The sequence below is a fragment of the Microtus oregoni genome, unplaced genomic scaffold, assembly GCF_018167655.1.
Source record: "Microtus oregoni isolate MIOR12 unplaced genomic scaffold, Mior012 000110F_ref0000174, whole genome shotgun sequence".
Taxonomy (NCBI): Eukaryota; Metazoa; Chordata; class Mammalia; order Rodentia; family Cricetidae; genus Microtus; species Microtus oregoni.
The window spans coordinates 1,181,405-1,202,406 of record NW_024544728.1 but is presented as its reverse complement, the minus strand read 5'-3'; the positions used below and the strand labels follow the sequence as shown (position 1 = coordinate 1,202,406).

Sequence of the window (21,002 nt, the reverse complement as noted above, 5' to 3'; positions counted from 1 at the left end):
CTTGTGTTTATTCTCTGAGTATATAAGGGAGACACTGAAATGATCAAGTCAGAAAGGTCATTTTCTTGCGATAAGAAAAAACACAGCTATGTATGTGTCAGAAATGAATTTTTATACAAATTTGTATATTTACAAGGAAGATACAATTGCATGAAAGGTCTTTTCCGATTTTGGTTATAGCAAAATACTATGTTATTTGATGAAAACACAAAGCAAATTTGAAACTGTAATTCTTTAGCCCTGTTTTATGCTCACGTTTTAAGATACATTGCTTTACTCACAGGAGATAATATGCTACATCAGCAGCAAAAATGCTATAGAAAATAAAGTCAAACAATACAAATTCAGATGACATCAGCTATTTGTCTAAGACATTTTTACAACCACATACCGATGCCAAATCCTTTACACTTGTGTTTAGTATCTCTCTTTTTTTATAGTATGCATTATCTTCGATCAGTAGACTGGTTTGTCCAAGACACACAAAACAGTAGGCACTGTTTTGCTCCCTAAAATATTGTTCTTGTATTCCACCACCCCCAATTTAATAGGTTCATATTATTGTTTGTATACATTTTTCCATTTCTGTCTCATTCAGGTATCTTTTTTAGATTGTTGCCTGGAATCTATATCTTTTTCACCACCACCCCTATGCTTCACCTCAAGAGCAACAGCTCATTTCATATTATCCAAATCCTCCACTCAAGACATTTTATATCCTGAAATCTTTATGACTTTATCTTATCATCCAAATCCTTTTAAATGCTAAAATTATTCTTGTTGATAATAACTGTGTATTTATGTTCTTAGTTTCCTGTTTATATGTGTGCATAAATTAAGTAGGGTTAACTCAAGCTAATTAGTGTTTTTTAATATTTATATTCCATCCTAGTCTTTTACTTAACGCAGCTTTCTACTCCTCCCCGCCTGGTTCATCTATTTTGTCTCAAATTGAATTTTCTTCTTCCTTAGGTTGACTGGTCTTCTGCTCTGTACACATCAATTTTTCTTTTTTTGTCTTGCCACTGATGGACACTAAGACTGACAAGTGTAAACAGTGCTACATGGGAGTGCAAATACGTCTCTAAATTAGTTATTCTCAATCTATGGGTGACAACCCTTTTGGAGAGGTCAAACAGCCCTTCAATAGGGGTTGTGTATGAGGTAGTCTGCATATCAGATATTCATATTATGGTTTGCAATAGTTGCAAAGTTGGTTTTTTTATGAGGTAGCAATGATAATTTTATGGTTTGGGGGTCACTGCAACATGAGGAACTGCATTAAAGGGTCACGGCATTAGGAAGGTTGAGAACCACTGCTCTAACTCATTTCGTTTCCCTGATATTCATGAGTGGAATTGCTAGATCATATTTTAATACTGCACTGTCACATAGCCATAATATGTAGTACTTAATGAACAGTCAAACCATATTCTCCATCGAGACACAAGTTCAACAAACACACTGAAACCTTACACAAAAATCAAGGAACGCCTGAGAAGGAACCACGGAAGAATGGGTGATGGCTTGATGGGATGAGAGTAACGTCTTTCTTTCTTCTTTCTTTCTTTCTTTCTTTCTTTCTTTCTTTCTTTCTATTGATTATGTATACAGCGTTCTCAGTATTTTGTATGCATGTATGCCTGCAGGCCAGAAGAGGGCACTAGATCTCATTACAGATGGTTGTGAGCCACCATGTGGTTGCTGGGAATTGAACTCAGGACCTTTGGAAGAGCAGGCAGTGCTCTTAACCTCTGAGCCATCTCTCCAGCCCGAAAGTAATGTTTTTCTAGGTTAAGAGTAAAATAATACCTGAAATGAAAATCACCCCAGGAAGAACAAGCAGGAGTGTCCTACTACTTCTGAGCCCTGTAAGTTGTCAGTTATGCCTACCTAAGCTGTTTAACATCCATTCATCTCTTAAGTAGCCTCAAATCAATTTGAATAAATGAAACAATCTTGATTCACTGAAGCAGCCATGTTAAAACATCAATGAACCAAATCGGTGTTCTGGATTTAATTAGAACAGGTCCATGGCAGTATTAGTGTACCTAAAAGGAGAGCAACATTTGTGGTTGCTTACAAAGCACCTGAACTTAGAGGAAGATGCAGCAGAGCCAGCAAACAAGAAGTATCAGCCTATTTTTCACATAAGCAATGCTAAATAGAAAAATATGGAAATTCTTTGTGAAAATCCTTATTAATGGTGCCTACATGTAGAGGTGTTGTGTATATATGTGTACAAGTGTGTAGAGGCCAGAAGATAAACTCAAAGCCATTCACTTCATGTACACATGGGTGTAGGTGGAAGTATGTGCATGAGTGTGCATATGCATGCATGTATGTGTGTGTGTGAGAGAGAGTGTGTGTGTCAGAAAGAAGGTGTGTATAGGCCAGAATTCAGCATCAGATACCTTCATCGATTGCTCTCTCCCTTATTTTCTGACATAGGTCTTACCGTGGGACTCTTATATGCCACAGAACTAACTAGCAAGCCAACTCCAAGGATACACCTGTCACCTCCTTCCTAATGCTAAATTCTTAGCTAGCGTTCTCCAGGAAAGTGCTACAACCCTGACCTTTTAGATAGATGCTGGGTAATTCAACCTCAGGTTCTCTCTGCTTGAAGACCAAAAATTTTATCCCCAAGTCATCTGCCTAGTCCCATCTAAAAAAAAAACATTTTTTTTTGAGATAGGGTTTCTCAATGGTCTGCAACTGGCCATTTAGGCAGGACTGGCTAGCCAGTGAGCCCCAAGGATCTGCTTATCTCCGTCTCCTCAAATAAACATCATCAGTCTGCAGTTTATACAGGGGTTCTGGGGTTCAAACCCAGTTACTTGTGCTTGTGAAGCAAGTACTTTGCTGAGTAATGGCCTCAGTCCCCTGAAATTTTTATTAAATTGTGAAATAAAATAATTAATGACAAATGCCCATTACAACAGGTAGAGAAAGAAACGACTGTAAAGCTTAAGTTTATTCTCTGATGCTATCATGTGAAATTTCAGAATAACTCTGGAAAATGCAGAAGTGATGGCCATGCAGTGCCACACTGTGCTGTGATTTCCCATGAGCTTTGGTTTCCTTCTAAGTTGACGCTAAAGCAATTCTGTTGAACACTGGGCTGTTTGTGCAGAGAGGTTAAAAGGGGGTTATAGTTTTTCACAGCTTGTAAAACCACAGTGGAGATAAAACAATCTATTTTGCTAATAGGAAAAAAAAGCGACTTTTCTGTGAAAACACAGAATCATCCATGATAGTATCTTCAATGTTACAGACCAAGGCTGCAACCCTTGTGTGCCATGGTGTCATGGTAAAGGTTCCCGGTCTCTGATGGAAAGTCTACAGATTGATACTTGGTGCTAAATGTGCCTCAGAGGGGGCTAGGGCTGGCACACGGTGTCAGACTGTAGCTAAGCATTGCACGAATGAGTCACCCTTTATAATTATTCTAACATGTTTTCCTTTTAAAACTGGCAATCTTGGTTTCTTTAAAAAAAATTCCTGTAGATAAAATTCTAGTTACACCAGATCACCTATATTATGGTTTCTAATTCTTAGTCAAAGAACTTGTAACAGCAAAATAAACATTTCAAGTTATACTTAGTGTGTTAATAGAGGAACATGAAATGCAATGTTTGTGTATATTCAACACATTTGTCATAATTATTGGAATAAATGTATCAGGGAGCAGGTATAGAGTGTCTAGTAGCAGACCCCAGGATAAGAATATTAAGTGTGTTTTCAAACACCCCGCTGTCATTTTCCTGTGGATTCACAATAATGTTCTTACAGCCCCACTGCTAATAAGAAGTTACACTACTCCAAAATCAAATTCCAGATCTGTTCTAGGGAGCAACAAACTTTACAGGACATGACACTGCATAATATATTCAGGAACACTTACATGAATTCAGCAGTTTAGAACCTGTTGAGTGTGCCTCAGATTATGAATTCAGAATTTGAGTTAGCGTGGTGTGTTTGCATGAGATGTCACGTCATGATTCTTTCACCAGTCATGACTGATTGTAAGGGATGAGTTAATAAGGATGATCTACTAAGCTATGACACAAGGATACATAGTATGGATCAGTTTCTAATTCAACACCACCCAGTCTCTTTATGTATCGATGACCTATGTCTTTAGTACCTATTACATTGTATATTTTAATTTATCATTCTATTTATCATCAAACTACAGCTAAGGCAAAACATTTAAGAGTCATTGTAACTACTTTAAAATTCAAGAGAATCATAGACATACACATCTATATTATTCACATATTATTCTAAAGGTTCTTTAGGTTAAAATTTTATTCCTGATGTAATTGTTGTTGCAAAATTGGAAGAACGGTTGAGGAAATAAGATGCAGAAGGGGTGTTGGATTGGGCCATAATTCTTCAGAATCTTATTAAAGGTATGAATAACTCAAAAAATTAAATTGGTTAAGAAATTTTTATTTGCTCTAGAGCATCTCACAGTGGGAATTTGATAAAGAATAAAATGAAGTAGCATGTACTTATCCCTTCATGTTTCTTGGCAGGACATTTAATGCCCTCTAATAATGAGGTAAAATTTACATTTGAAGTTATTAGCTGCATAAATAGAAAATATAGTTATATATTTTTGGTTACTGAATTAGGCAATACCTATTTGTGTATTATTTTGTATCTTTCTATCTACTAGGAATGAAGAAATAAAACCATGTCTCTTTTAAAACAATGCATGTGATATTTTTTTTTAAAAAACTCCTACGTTCATCTAAGGAAAATGCATATTTTCAGAATAATTTCAGTTCTTAATCTTCAGTTTTGTAAGTTTACTTTCTGAAAGAATTATTATGCTACTTATATATGAACACTGAATTAAAATAAGCCATACATTTCATGTGGTTAATATGAAGCCAAATTAGCAACATTATATAAATAGAACTGTTGCTGAATAGTTCATACTTCAGGAAAGTATTTCTATAAAAATGCCTGCTAAGGTGTTAACATGGTAAATTATATATTATTTATAGATTGGGTTATATACTTAAATTATAAACGTTAAGAAGAACAACTTTTGATGGTTCTTTGTGGAGTATTTTTCTAGTTATGATGCAGTTTATATATAGTTCAGGAAGGAAAGACGCAAGTGCCTAGGCTTACCCTCAACACATAACAAAAATGCAAACTGGTTATTTTTATTGGCCCTAGCCTTGGTTTGCAGTTTCTGAATTTACATGCCCAATTAGATAAGTTTAAAATTATCTGTTAAAATTCTATGACCTGAAGTGATAAAATAATAAAAGTTTCTAACATGTTTAGTGGAAAGTTTAAGCCATTTTCTATATTCATTTCAGTGCTCTACCTCATCATGTGTAATGATATTTTATATGAATTTATATGAATTATTTCACTAAATAGAGGTTTTCAAGAAGTTGGACTGTGTGGTGCCTGCAATTAAAAACTGCTTCGCTATTGCTGGACATGTTGTTCATGTTAGTGACCCCATGGGTCTCCCAAAAGTCAGCCTTTAACATTCCAGAATTTTTACTGTGCATCTGTTGCTGGCGTTTTGCCTCCCACCCACACAGGCTCAGCCTAACGAAATGGAGTTTCTGCTAGTGCAGTAAGTGCATCAAGATGAAGTCATACTATGAGAAGGTTGCAAAGCTGGCTTTGCAGGGAGTTTGTGTGCACATTTGTTAGAGAAAACAGCACATGGGCGTGGAATCTGAAACGTAATTTCTAGATGGTATTTCTTACATATCTTTTCATGTTATGTGTTCCAGATGGGCTTTATACAACTCAACGAGGACTTCATATTCATTGAGCCATTCAATGATACAATGGCCATCCTAGGTCACCCACACCGTTTATACAGGCAAAAAAGGTCCACAGAGGAAAAAGTCAGGGAGAAGCCAGCTCTTCACAACCATCCCTGCGGTGTCATTTCAGGTAATGCATCCTGAAAAGATTTATGCCAATGTGTCCTAGAAAAGGAGTTTTGAAGCATTCTGTCTCCACCTCTCTACTTCCCCTTCTCCCAGTGTGCACTCATCCTCCATACCCTCAATCTCTTGATTTATTTGTTATTAAAATGGAATCTCATTTGCTTAATGGCAATTGGATATGTCCATGGTAGGTGTATTATTTGTGTTTATGTTTATTGTTTGTGAGGTACTGTACTTGAATAGCAAAAGACAGAAATTCAACCACTCTTCAAAGATCAGCATATGACCTCTGCTCTGCCATGCGCAGTCATTCTGGGAAGTCTGTCTTACAGACTGCTTTACACCGCACTGGAGTAGGGATAATTGACAGAGTCCCAGACTTCTGAATGAATAGCGTGTGCTCAGAGCCTTACGCAGTCCACCTCCAGCAGAACTGCACAGATTTTGCTTCTCTGTGATTAGAAGCATCCTCTGTGTTCCTTGAAACTCATCTAAATGCCGTCTTAGAAGATCAGTATCAGAACTAGAAGGGAAGTAAAACCATATACATTTAATTCATTCTCTGCATTAGAATGCAGGCCCTTTTTAGAAGCTCACAAACATTCCAGCCATTGCATTCCCATCATGTTCATTCTGCAAGTTCCCTGGAAGAGTAACGTGGCTCTTTTGCTTGCTTTCCTATGAGCTTTACACAGAAATCTGTTATATTTTCAAGTACAGGAAGAGGGGCGAAGGGGTGCCATCATCAACATTAGAATACAGTCTTCCCCTAAGACAGGTCTTTTAGACATTTAATGCAGCCATCTCAGTGAGTAGTCACTTACTAGAGAAATATTTTGATTAAAATGCGAGAAGGTATGAATTTCAGAAGGATTTTCAATGTGACGGATTTAAAATTAGACTTACAGGCTTGCATTTAAGTGATAATGTAGCTGATGGACAGGATATAAATTCTAACATTGACTGCAGTATTTGAGGCTAGCTTTACGGAAGTGTGACAGCAAGTAGTATTTACAGTGCCCACAGCTCTCAAGGGTGTTCAGTTTAGAGAAAAAATAGGATGTGCCCTGTGTAGGATGTATTTCTTTAATATCAATCATAAATTCTACTTTCTTCTGGGAAAGCTCATCCTATACATGAAAAGATCTTCAATGGTTTGCTGAGACTATGTTGACATCTGATTCAGTGAACCAGAGAAGACCATGTTGTGGAAGACAAGGCCTCTTTCCTATTTTAGGAATTTTAAATTAAAAAAAAAAGGTGAAGAGCCAAACCAAAGAACATTATGGAGGAAGGAAGAACCTGTTTAGTGTCTGAAACTAAAAATGATAGCATTAACTCAGAGATTATCTGTTTAAGACGATGGCTCTTGAGTTATCCTCAAAATCTGAACTGTATAGCTTCTACATCCCGATGAGCTCCGACCTATAACTACCCATGTTAAGGGTACCCATTTTAAGGCTTTGTGGGACATTTTTAACTGTGACAAACACACTAGAGAGTCCTTGTGTTAGTAGGTTAATAAAGCGTAAATGCATGATTCATATTTGGCAAACATTATTCCCAATGTTTCTGATATACATTACATAGTACATATAATATCCATAATGCATTATCTTATTTGGATAAAAGACTTGCCTGTAAGGACAGGAAGCTGTCAGCAATCAGAGGATTTGTTGAGCTTACCTATATCGAGGAGTTCCATGTTTGCTATTTCAAAATTAGCCACATATGAAATGTATTTATTTTATTTCACTCATGAATCTCCTGTTGCTGTTTTCTTTGCACTTTGAGCCTACACGTTAGCACAATAGTATGACTTAGGTTTGCATAATGTTTCAATAGTCTTACAAGATAGAATTTTGAAATTTCTTCCCGCTTGGTCTCTGTAGTACTCCTTTGCATCATGCAGATGTCATAGGTGGCGTATATGTCTTTGCATTGAGCATATGAATTATTTTTTTCACAGACACTTTTCGACTCCTAGTATGACATTTTGTGTGCTTTTTAAAGTTTTTTGAGGATTTCATATATGAGCTCTATATTTACATAATTTCTCCATATTTTCTCCCTTCCAACTCTTCCCCTATCCCTCCTCAACTTCATGGCCTTTTCTGCTTAGTGAAATTAAAAAATTTAAAAAATAAATTAAAAACAACCAGCTAGCTCACAATGTTGTATAGCTAACTGACAAAATTCCTGTTTCTAAAAGGTGAATAGTATATTGTTTTAAAAATGAGTCAATCAAAAATTATATTGTATAATGGTAAGTATGATGAGAATCCCAGTTCATACCATTCCTCAAAGTGTAGAACTGGATGAAAGAAATGCTGTGCACAAGCTAAGACAATGAACTGTGAGGTCAGGGGTCAGGCTGCCTGTTTTCACACCACCAGGTTACACGTTTTAAGTGTGTGAACCTGGGGAACATATCTCTCGAAAGGTCCATTTGCAGCATGCAAATTGGGACAGGATACCTGAACCGTATCGTTCTTCTCAGAATTAAATGTGACTACATGGGAAAATGAAAAAACTTATGCATAGTTTTTTTTTGAGATATTAATGGGGCAAGAACATTTTGGGCATAAGAGACGAAATACAGGAATGTGTAAAGGCTTAAGAAAGAATCGGCCAAGGGGACTGACGCCAAATGTCTGTATCTGATGCTCTCCAGTCCTGGAGAAGTAGCTGTGCACTGGATCATGATGGCACCCACGTGCTCTTCAAGTGACACCGTCATTTTATCTATTTATTTATCTTTAAAGATTTATTTATTTTTATGTGCATTGGTGTTTTGGGCTGCATTGTATGTCTGTGTGAGGTTGCCAGATCCCATGGGACTGGAGTTACAGACAGTTCTGAGCTACCATGTGAGTGCTGGGAATTGAACCTAGGTCCTTTGGAAGAGCAGTCAGCGTTCTTAACTACTGAGCCATCTCCACAGCTTGACATCGTCAATTTATCATTGATTAACATTGGAGAGTAAATTTATTGTCGTGCCTAGACTCTGTAAGAAAAACTGGACATTTACGGGATTGAAAATCAAAGTCTGAGCTGGATAAAGAGATCATTTCTACTCTTAGAGCTTATTTAACCAGGCCACTGTTGAAACAGTGAACATACTTCCTCCAGCACTGCTCTGATGACTGTCAGGGTTGGCAGGTGATAAGAGGGCACATGTCTTGTACTTTTCTGCATATTATCAAGTTCCTTCTCTAATGGGAGTGTGTAGCAACAGCAGCTGTGCTTATGGCAATGTGCATAAGTCCAGACAAGCATCTGAAGATTTTGGAAATGAGGAACGATCTAAGCAAAGTTGTAGAGAGTAACAGCTTCAAAAGAACAAATATATATATAAAAAAAAAAAAAAGTTGCTGCAATGTGAATGGCTTCCACACACAATTGCTAGATTGTAAGAGGGACTCTACCATGGAGTTGAATTATTAAGAAGCATAGAGTGTTCCAGATAGTTTATTTAAGTGCAACATGCAAAAAGAAACAGAGGAAGCTGACAAATTATATGGGATTCTCACTGTCTGGGAAAGCAAATGGTCTACCAGTCCACACAGGGAAGAAGCCCTCTTGGCCCATGCTCAGTCTCCACTTCTTGTTTCAGTCTCTGAGTCTCTTGCAGCTCTGTCTCTGCTGAGTGTCTTCTATATTTATCTACTGGTATAGAGACATTTTCCAGGAAGGCCATGTTTGCATTTTATCTTTATTTCGCTTACTTTATGGGGTTGGTAGAAGTCAAATTGTGAGATCAACTTCAGATGAATTAGTTACAAATTCTGTCTCTACTTCAGCTTCTGTCCTGACCTCCAGATATATACCAGCTCCTACTCATTTTTATTTAAAATGGTGTAGAGAGTCTTAATAAATTATAATAGTTTAATACTATTTTCTTTCCTTGTACTAAAATTTAATCTTAATACTAATTATGTGGGGTTTTTTTGCTGTAATTGAAATTGATTTATTATGAATTCTAGAAAGTTTTTCAAAGCCTTTAATTAAATATCCTTTATGGTAATTATTAATATTTTTAATACAAGGTTGTGAAAAATGCTGTTTTGATGCATTTTATGATTAGGAACCCAGGAGAGAAATTGAGCAAAACAGATAGAAAGCACCAATCAAAGCTGAGTGGCTTCCCTTCATAGTCAGAAATAATGATGTCTCTTTTGAAAAGAGAGTCAAAACCAGAGCCATAGCACACAGCTTGTTAGCACACAGCTTGCTATCGGTGAGGAGCCAGTGGTGAACGAAAAGCATCCCACTGTGGAGAGGAGAGGAATGGTCTTACTTTTCTGGGTTTATTTCAACTGAAAAAGCTTTAAAGGATTACATAAAAGTTTGTTGTCCCAGGAAAAGCTGGAATGCTTGGTTTAACTCAGAGACAATTTGTTAAAAAATGATTTGAGTAATCATCTCTTCACGTTCATCTTCAATGTTCCAAACGCCTAAATTTCCTTACAGGGCTACCTATAGGCCATGAAAGCACATCTTTGCATACACTGGGAATCCTTAAATTTTGGCAGGTTTTATGTGAGGGAAGCACTTTGTCCTCTTGTTCTCTTGGTGATGGATACAGACAACCAAGAGAGCAGCTGCGATGGAGGAGCCAGCTTGTTCTTTTTTCAGCTGCCCAGACCCCCGGGAAAAAATCACACAGAAACCATATTAATTAAGTCACCGCTTGGCCCATTAGTTCTAGCTTCTTATTGGCTAACTCTTACTTCTTAATTTAACCCATCTCCATTAATCTATGCATCACCACGAGGTCGTGGCCTACCAGCAAAGTTTCTGTCTCTGTTGACAGCTCCATGGCTTCTCTCTCACTTCACCTTCCTCCTCCCAGCACTGAGTTTAGTTTTCCCCACCTAGCCCTGCTCTACCTTATCACGGGCTCAAAGACAGTTTCTTTATTAATCAATGATATTCACAACATACAGAAGGGGAATCCCATCGCAGATACATCATAGATAAGGGTGTTCATAATGAGTACTTCACAAGAGGCACTGTCTAAAGGACAGTGAGAAACCCCTGTAATGCTTCCAGGGAGGCTCTAAGCTTCTATAATAAATACTAAGGGTTCAAATTAGATAGCAGTTTGTATCCCCCAACATCTTACAGTTCAGAAATTTTCAGAGAGCCAGGGCAAGAGAGTAAATATTATCTGTGACATCATGCAGTGGCCCCTTACCTCTTCCTATGCCCTACTGCTATGTTATTCCCTGTCAGTTCTAGCCCACTGGGGTAGAACTGAGAGAAAGAAGGACCAGTAATCTTGTTTTAAAGATAATCTAGGAATCACATACACCATTTGTCCTCATGTTCTGCCATTGAACATTTAGCTGGATAGTCACACAGTTGCACATTAGGCGGAACAATGCTTGTGGATTGCTGGGAAGAGAGTGGATGCCTACAGGTGGTCAATTATCTTTGCTACAGCAATATCCCGAAAATCAATGAAAGGGTCACAACCAGCAGAAAGAGACAATGTAGAGAGACGTCCAGAGTGAACGATGCTCCTTGTTTTAGTTATTAGATATTTCTACACACACCTGTCGCTGTAGTGAATGAATGCCTCACAGCACACGATGTTCCTCATTTCCTCTAGTGATGATAAAAATATGAGAACACACGCAACTTTTCGTAACCCAGTTATTAGCTATTGACTCTGGAAAGATAAGTCTTCGGAAAAAAACTTGAAGAAATTTCTCGCAGTTAAGACCTGCTGTAAGGTGGATTTGAGTCTATAACTACAGGTAGAATTTACACCACAGTTGGAAAAACCACACAGTTAATTTTTAAGTGTCTTATACAAGAAAACAATATTGAACATAACTTCTATTCTTGTCCATCCGTTGGGACTTTGTCATTCATTTGTAACACTCTTTTGAGTGCATAAATTCTAATCTTATCAACAAATTCTCTTCCACGTGCCCACTCTTGTTCTTGCCACTTTGCATTGCCTTCTTAGACGTTGCCATGCTCACTTTCAGTAAAGGGCATTTGCTTTTATTTTTGCAATATGTTCATTTATTTAGTCAAGTGACTTTATATGATATTCAGGTGGAGCTTGTTTTATTAAGTAAATATTTAAATTTCTATTATTACAAGAAAGAAGAAAACCAGTAATGATGCAGACAGCTAAAACCAGGGCTGCTGCCAGCTATTGTCTTGGCATCTATTACAGTTTAGATCTCAGGGCTTACTTGAGTGTCTAGAAAGTAATAATAGAGGGAATTTAGGAGGTCAAATAATTCAAGATATAAACGAATCCTGAAACTGTGCAAATGTTAGAGATAATAGATGGTTAGTAAGATAGAGTCATAGAGGCAAGCTGAAACCATGGCACCTACTATGAGTAAGAACTTTTACTATAAATCAGCTAGATAAATAGAAAAGGTGAGAACAACTCTCTTGAACCCACACAAAGTTAGACATCCAATAAATGCCTTCCATTCAACCAAACCTTTTTCTTCCCATTTCTAGAGTGTCCACAATTTGTGGAAAAGAAATTTGGAAAAAAAGTTGATCAACATGGAAAAGACATTCTATGAAGGAAAGAACATCAGTTTAGATTATTGTGAGAGAAGCAATAACTGATTTAGTCATGGCTACAGAGATGATTATATAACCACTGGGATTTATTAAAATTTAGTAAATGATACATGTAAACATCTACATATTTATGTCATGTCAATATACCTCAGTGCAGCTGCTAAATATAAATATCACTGTAGTAGCATATGAACACAGGTGGTTACAGAGTGTTGCGCATGAACAACCACAGAAATGAATACAGGAAACATCTGTGCCACACATACATCCCAGTTGTGTGCACTTTAGGTCAGGTTCAAAGTCCTGCTGTCTAACTCCAGGACTTTCCAGTCTGCAAATGGCCTCAAACTACCTTTTTTTTTTTAAAAAAAAAAAATTGGTTTCTTTTTACAGCATAGCATGAGTTTTGAGATCCATCCATAGATACATATTTTAGCAATATTTTTTCATTTTACTTAGTGTTCTATTGATTCTCATTGAATAAATCCACCAAAATTAGATCTATTATACTGTTGATGGCCTATGTGAACTATTCAGAACAGCGCTGTTCTGAATAAGCACATACTTTATGTACAATTCTGATGAAAGTATTTGAGAAATGACCATTGCATATGCACAATCTCATGTTTGGAGACCAAGCTAATCAGCTTTTCAGTGTGCTCATTCCAAGTTCAACACAAGTATCTTTTGTATTGTTGATTGTGATGTCAATACAATCTTTGGGTGTGTGAAGGAAAACACCAAAATTCAATCAGCCGTTTTTCCTGGCTGTTGCATATGTGACTGTAGTAATAAGGGCAGCGGGGCTGCGTTCCCAGCACCCCGGCTGCCTGCTCGGCTAGCTTATGCCCGAAATAATTACACACAAACTGTATTCATTTAAACACTGCTTGGCCCTTTAGCTCTAGCACTTACAGGCTAATTCTCACATCCCGATCAACCCATCTCTAATAATCTGTGAGAACCGGTCTTACCGGGAAGATTCTAGCCTAGTCCATCCTGGGTCGGAGCTTCACGGCATGCGTCTGCCTGGGAGCGGGGGCATGGCGTCTCTCTCAGGCGTCTGCTCCTGAGAGAAGAGCTGTGGAGTCTGACCTCACTTCCTCTTCCTCCCAGCATTTTGTTCTGTTTACTCCACCCACAGGGCCAAGCAGTTTCTTTATTGCTTAACCAATGAAATCAACAGATTGATATATGACACTCCCACATCATGTGACTGCTTTAAATATCCACCGCATACATGTGGATGTTCAGTTATCCTGCATTCCTATCAACAGTCAATGTTATAGGTCCTTTAATTTTAATCACTGTAGGGACTTTGATTCATTTCCATTTGCTTTTGGGTTTTCATATTGCCAAACTTGGTTGATGCTTATCTTATATATAAATTAGAGATTTAGAGGGTTTTGTTGTTGTTTTTTTTGCTTTTGTTTTTGTGACCAACAAGAGTTCAGTGTTTTCGTTTGCCACTTTAATTGAGGAACATTTGAGGAATTGTCATCACTTGAAGGTCTAACTTTTATACACATGATGGGAGGTGGAGTCAAAGCTTTGTATCTCATTCATGATGATTTAGTAATCAGAGCCACTGTCCGTGATGTGCACAACAATAGTTTTAGGTACTTTTTGCAATCAGACCTTTCTTTTTAATCAGGGTAAAGAAAAAGTCACTTTTTGTTTATTATATTGCATGTCAACTCTTTGTTAGAAATTTTGCTGGTGTGATTTTTAGATGCATAATCCATCAATAACTCTAGGTAAAAATTACATTAAAATTCACTTTAAGGTGGGGAAACCGAGGAGGCCTGGGAGACGAAAGTACCTTAAAATGGCAGAATTGACATCTCCCGAGTACTGTGAGATTCCATCTTGGAGGGCTTCAAATGTGTTGCTTTCTATCATGAACGATCACTATATTATATTCTCTGAGAAATTCATTTCTCTATTCCAGATAAAGGAAGACAAAGGTCTAAAAAACCAGGAGAGAACAGAAGAGAAAAACGGTATTCATACAAATTGCCCCAAGAATACAACATCGAGACTGTAGTGGTTGCAGACCCGGCAATGGTTTCCTACCATGGAGCAGATGCAGCCAGGAGATTCATCCTAACCATCTTAAATATGGTAGGCGAACCTCAACGTGAATTAAAAGGTTTTCAAGAGAGTTCTAAGTAGATTCCAATCTAAAGAAGTCATTTGTTTTGTGGCACTGTGTTTTGACACCAAAGTTTCAAATTCATTAAAATTTGACTCTTCCCTTTCTTTCACTAATTATGAGTAGAAATTCACTAATTCACTAATTATGGTTTGTTGTCTTAAGCACGTCAGATTGATTTGTCTCCAGGGCAACAGCAAGCAGCTCTCCAAACTTTGCTTTGTTTTCAAACCTTTGCTGTTAATTTTGAGATAGCAAAACTCTTCATTTTATTTTTATTTCATTTTTTCCTTTCTCTGCTTCTGCCTTTATTTTCTATCTTTGAAAGACATCGTTGATAGTTGAGCCATATTGTAGTCTTGGTTTATGTGCATGGTTCTAACACAGATGTTGTAAAATAATTACAGGGTGAAATAAAAATGAATTTTGTCAACCCGCTTAACTCAAGAATGTATGCAATTTTAAATAGCAAGTATGATTCCAGTTGGTGAGCAGAACCTAATATGTTGTAGGTAAAATCCAAGCAGGCTGACTTCCAGGAAGCTAAGTATGATTGCCATCTTCTGAGGTGCAGAAGAAAGTTTGTGTCTACTGTGTTGTGTTGACATATTTTGGGAGGTAAACTTTTTTCAAGAAAAAAGATCAGAAATACTAGTGAAGAGTGGTTTTTTTTTTTCAGAAGAGAAAACAGAACTATGGACTGAGTATATTTTAGTGTCCATTGGTCATTGTCCCCTTGTGGACTGTTTGTCTTACTTTAGATCCATCTACCGTTCCTCATCTATATTCTGAGACTCTACTAGCCTTGTTCTCTGCCAGTCTGACAGCCAGACTGTAGTCTCATTCCTGTAGTAAGAGCTAAAGAAACACAACTTTCCTTTGTCAGCCATATGTTTTGTAATACATACTAAATAAATTTTAAGAGAAAAAACATAAAAATAAGAATGATATTTAACATCAAAAATTTGTGTTTCCTACTAGTTTTTAACATAAAGTTTTTGTACTAAGTTGAAATTTTCTCCATGTTTGGCCTTGAACAAAAGTTGTCATGTTTTTCATTTAATTTTAAGAATTTTTTTAATAACAATTTTTATTTGCTTTTAGGTTTTTAACCTTTTCCAACACAAGAGTCTGGGCGTGCAAGTCAGCCTTCGTGTGATAAAGCTTATTCTGCTCCATGAAACACCAGTAAGAGAGTTTTGAGTTTTTATTCAATTAAGTGGGCGTGAAATTGTGCTCAGGAACTTTTAAGTGGAGAGAATTTTAAGGATATTCTTTTATTGACTCAAAATCCAAAAATATCCACTGAATCACTTAAAGTATACATAAAAACTGGCCTTTGGTTTGGGTTAATCCCTCGATTTTATTTGAAAAATGGAATGTTCTTAGTTTCCAAGGATCCCAACAGCAAACTTTAACTTTCCAAAATGTAATTTTAAGTTATTTTAAAAGACAGCTTTCTTCTATTATTTAAACATATGTGTTGAAGGTGTTTTCTTATCTGTTTTGCAACTGAAATGGAGAACAGTCTATGGCATTGTTCTGACTAATTAAAAAATAATTAAAGAAAAACTTTTCATAAATTACAGAATTTAGTCTATTTCCCAAGTCGGAACTATCAGATGTTTAAGTGTTCCATAATGCCTCTTGGTTTCCATGGTAACTTTAGAAAGATTATGTAATTATTACACCTTCACAAATTTCAACTTTTTTGTTTGTTTAATGCTGTGTTTTGTGTGAGATCAGGATAAATTAAGATTAATTGCCTTCCATGTTCTAACTAATGTCAGAGTCTGCAGACTGGGAAGTTTCCTTAGGATCAATAAATTGATTAATTAGGTTTATCTGAGAACAATATGTCTGAAAAATGAAAGCGGCCTCTGTTGCAGGCAGATCTGTATATTGGGCACCACGGGGAGAAAATGCTGGAGAGTTTTTGTAAGTGGCAGCATGAAGAATTTGGCAGGAAGAACGATATACATTTAGAGATGTCGACAAGCTGGGGAGAAGACGTTGCTTCAGTGGATGCAGCAATCCTTATAACAAGGTAACATTTCCAAAGCCACTTAAGTTGTGTTCTTAATTCAGCATCTCTGCTGCTAATCACGTCCATTCCTCAGTACAGCTCTTGTTCCAGGATTTCTTGGCATAATGATTTTAGTCTTCTCCCTTCATTGATCACTGATTTCTCAGAAGTTTAATGTTACATCGATACTCTGTTGACAGAATATCCTTCAGTTATCTTAAAAATCGTACTCACAATTGCTGGTATCAAAGATACAACACCGATGAGAGTATCTTTAAACCTAGAGAATTTTGGTAGAAACTAAATACTATGAGGAGATACTATATGTTGGTCAGCCATCACCATACTAAGTTAACTTCTTAAGTAGATTTTGGTAATTTGTAGTTTTTCTAGGTCCATCTGAGAAGAGATTTTTCTGATGTATCTAATTAACTGCACTGTGTAGTGAATGTATTTAGAATAAATATTTGTGATGCAGGAGTAAGGATACTTGTAGCTTTAAAAACATGGCATTGTGCACAACAATATGTCCTGTGTCTGTTCTCTGTATTAACAATTGTCGGTAATATTGCTTTGCTTCCAAGCAAGAACTAACTTCTAAGCAAGAACTAACAAAACATTCATTACGTGCCAGCAATTTAATCTAAGGTCATCAAATGTATTAAACTTTCATAACATATCAGTGACAACAATATAACATGACTTGTCTGAAAAAAACCTGTGAAACTAATAATATTTTCTTATTAACTATACTCAACAATTCTAGCAATAAACCTTTGTAAAATAAAAACTGTATTCAAGAACATGAGTGGACTTCCACTTGCAGCTGAGTGTAACTGATACTGAACTTGTATGCCAAACTGGCACGAAACGAGAAAATTTAGGTGGCAACAGTTTGAAGCCTTTGGAATATAATCTTTTTTTTTTAATGAGGGTGAATTTTTTTTATTTTTTTTTATTGAGAAAAGGAGAGAAAAAAAAACAAGTTTCCACCTCCTCCCAGCCTCCCATTTCCCTCCCCCTCCTCCCACCCTTCTCCCCCTCCCCCCACTCCTTTCCCCCTCCCTCTCCAGTCCAAAGAGCAGTCAGGGTTTTCTGCCCTGTGGTAAGTCCTAGGTCCTCCCCGCTCCGTCCATATCTAGGAAGGTGAACATCCAAACTGGCTAGGCTCTCACCAAGCCAGCACATTAAGCAGGATCAAAACCCCGTGCCATTGTCCTTTGCGTCTCATCAGCCCTCATTGTTCGCCATGTTCAGAGAGTCCAGTTTTATCCCATGCTTTTTCAGTCACAGTCCAGCTGGCCTTGGTGAGCTCCCAATAGATCAGCTCCACTGTCGAAAAACATATAGTTATCCTCTTGGCTAAGGGAAGTAGACAAAATTACCGGGGAGAAAATTGGAATCTTGGGGTTGGGGTGGGATGTGGGTAAGGGGAGATGGGGAGAGAAAAGTTAGAAGGGAAGGAGGGGGGGCTTGGGAAAACAGGAGGATTGGGATAAAGGAAGGTTGGACAGGGGAGCACGGAACCACAATTCTTAGTTAAGGGAGCCACTGTAGGGTTGGCAAGAGACTTGAACCTAGAGTGGCTCCCAGGAGCCCAAGGCAATGTCCCCAGTTAGTTCCTTGGGCAGCTGAAGATAGGGAGCCTGAAATGACCCTATCCTATATTAATACTGACGAATATCTTGCATATCACCATAGAACCTTCATCTGGTGATGGATGGAGATAGAGACAGAGACCCACACTGGAGCACTGGACTGAGCTCCCAAGGTCCCAATGAGGAGCAGAAGGAGGGAGAACATGAGCAAAGAAGTCGGGACCACGAGGGGTGCACCCACCCACTGAGACAGTGGAGCTGATCTATTGGAATATAATCTTTAAAAGAAGGAAAATGTACTAAGAACCCACAGTTAACCCTGCTCTGTGTTGGAGGACAGTTTCTCAGCTGATAGAACAGTCAGGATCTCAGTCGATCCTCAGGGTACTCCTGAAAATACCAAAGCACAGAACCCTATGCTCTGGATTTCAGATATTTAAAACAGCGCTGATAGTTGGACGAGTCAGTCTACAAGTGTGAGGCCGTTTTGATCCTTTTCAGCACTCTTGGTATTTATCTAAGATACTCAGAAAGGCTGTGTTATCAGCATGACAATCTAAGGGGATCTGTTCTGACCCAGCTCAGTCTTTGCTGGTTAGTAGAGAGTTTTTCCCCATTTACAGGACCTTGAGTATCTTCTCAGGCTTTTGATAGATTCTCCATTAGGGGTGGGAGGATAACGAAAACAAACACAAAAAGAAAACAACCCCTCAATACTTTCTTTTATATGATTTGTCTTTTATATGCACATGTCTTTAAATAAAATGCAGAGTAAATCTTGAAAGCAATTAAAAACCCAAATTTGCTCTTTGAAAATCAGCTGTCTGGAAACAGATTAACATAACTATGAGTGACAAATTCTTAATAAACTCTCCAATGTCATTCAACAGTGAAAAGATAATCTATTCCTTAAGTAATACTTAGATCTACTCTACAAAAAAAAAAAAAAAGAATGACAACATTCCTTAACTACTTACGTAATGTTAATTAGCGTAAGACCCTAGACTTGGGCATGAAAGGTACAAGGGAGGTGCTTGAGTGTAAAGCAGAAGAAAATCTTTCTGAACAGTGGAGGACAATGACTTCCTAAAAACAAGAATAGGAACAAACCGCAAACTACTCGCATTGATTTTCTCCTGTCTCTTGCTGTCACAAAATGCGTGGTGCACCTGGTAGGGTAGTGAGGTGACCTGGAAAGAGTTCTGGGACCGAATATGATCAAAACACACTACTGCCTTTTGTGTTGTACAAATATTTGTTTGTGTGAATGTTGTACAAAACTCTCAAAGAACTAATACAAATTGAAAAAGATATACTGTACTAAGAAACATAAAACCACCCACTTTGGACTTTTTTATAATTGTTTTTATTGAGTTATATATTTTTCTCCACTCCCTTTCCCTTCTTTCCCCTACCCTTCAGCCCTCTCCCATGGTTTCCATGCTCTCAATTTATTCAGGAGATCTTGTTGTTGTTGTTTTTCCCTACTTCCCATGTAGATTAGATCCATATATGTCTCTTGGGGTCCTGTTTGTTGTCTAGGTTCTCTGGGTTGCGAATTGCAGGCTGGTTTTCTTTGCTTTATGTCTAAAAGCCATTTATGCGGGAATACATATGATATTTGTCTTTCTGGGTCTGGGTTACCTCACTCAAAATGATGTTTTCTAGACCCCTTGATTCGCCTTCAAATTTAAAGGTGTCATATTTTTTTTTCTTCTCTGAGTAATCCATTGTGTAAATGTATCACATCTTTATTCATTCTTCAGTCGAGGTGCATTAAAATTGTTTCCAGGTTCTGGCTATGACAAACAATGCTGCTATGAACATAGTTGAGCACATGTCTTTGTGGTATGATTGAGCATCCTTTGGGTATATACCCAAAAGTGATATTGCTGGGTCTTGAGGAAGGTTGTTTCCTAATTTTCTGAGAAATCACCATACTGATTTCCAAAGCAGCGGTACCAGTTTCCACTCCCACCAGTAATGCAGGAGTGTTCCCTTTACCCCACATCCTGTCCAGCATAAGTTGTCATCAGTGTTTTTGATCTTGGCCATCCTTACAGGTGTAAGATGGCATCTCAGAGTTAGAGGACGCTTTCCGTGTCAGCTGGAAAGGCAGCCACATAGTATAGCTCCAGCCTCCAGGTCACTTGTATTTAGTGTCCATGTAAATCTGTTTGAAATTTATTTTGTTTGAAACCTCTACCAGTGTGGCATTCACTCTAACAGCCAGAGGGAACCATGCCGCTCTTTTTCTGTTCATTCAGAGGGAGGACCCTAAAAGTGTTCCAATTTATTTGATTTATTCTTTTTAGAAATTGTTAATGTGGTACTCTTTGAGAAGTTTCCTACAAATATCCTTATCTATGACACTGAGCATGTGTCAATACTTTTACGTTACTAAAGTACTTGTTCTGTCGATGGTATACACACATACGCTCTTCCTGGGGGCTTCCGGGCTGTTTTCTCTCACCCACCTGTGAGGCTAGGCTTGTCCGGAGGATCCGTATCTCTGCTGCTTGTTCTCCACTGCTGAAAACCAGAGCACTAATGAGAAAGATTTAGTCCTAAATGACCTCCAACTCTCCGGTCAGAAACAACTAAATGAGTGTTTGTGTGATCTGAAGGAATGTTTCATTGCTTAAATAGTGTAAAATAATGGTGATCAGACCTTTAATTTGTAAGAAAGCTATGAAAAAAAGAAGACAAGTTGAGCATCA

The 21,002-nt window shown here is 37.6% G+C and overlaps 1 protein-coding gene across 1 annotated transcript in view; it reads left to right on the top strand.

Moving 5' to 3' along the window:
* LOC121443640 (A disintegrin and metalloproteinase with thrombospondin motifs 19) overlaps positions 1 to 21,002 on the top strand; it is a 167,443-nt gene that overhangs the window by 32,468 nt on the left and 113,973 nt on the right. The window contains exons 3-6 of the mRNA XM_041645465.1: positions 5,778 to 5,943; positions 14,455 to 14,627; positions 15,763 to 15,846; positions 16,548 to 16,705. Of these exons, the coding sequence (XP_041501399.1) occupies positions 5,778 to 5,943; positions 14,455 to 14,627; positions 15,763 to 15,846; positions 16,548 to 16,705 (581 nt within the window). The remainder of the gene's footprint in view (positions 1 to 5,777; positions 5,944 to 14,454; positions 14,628 to 15,762; positions 15,847 to 16,547; positions 16,706 to 21,002) is intronic.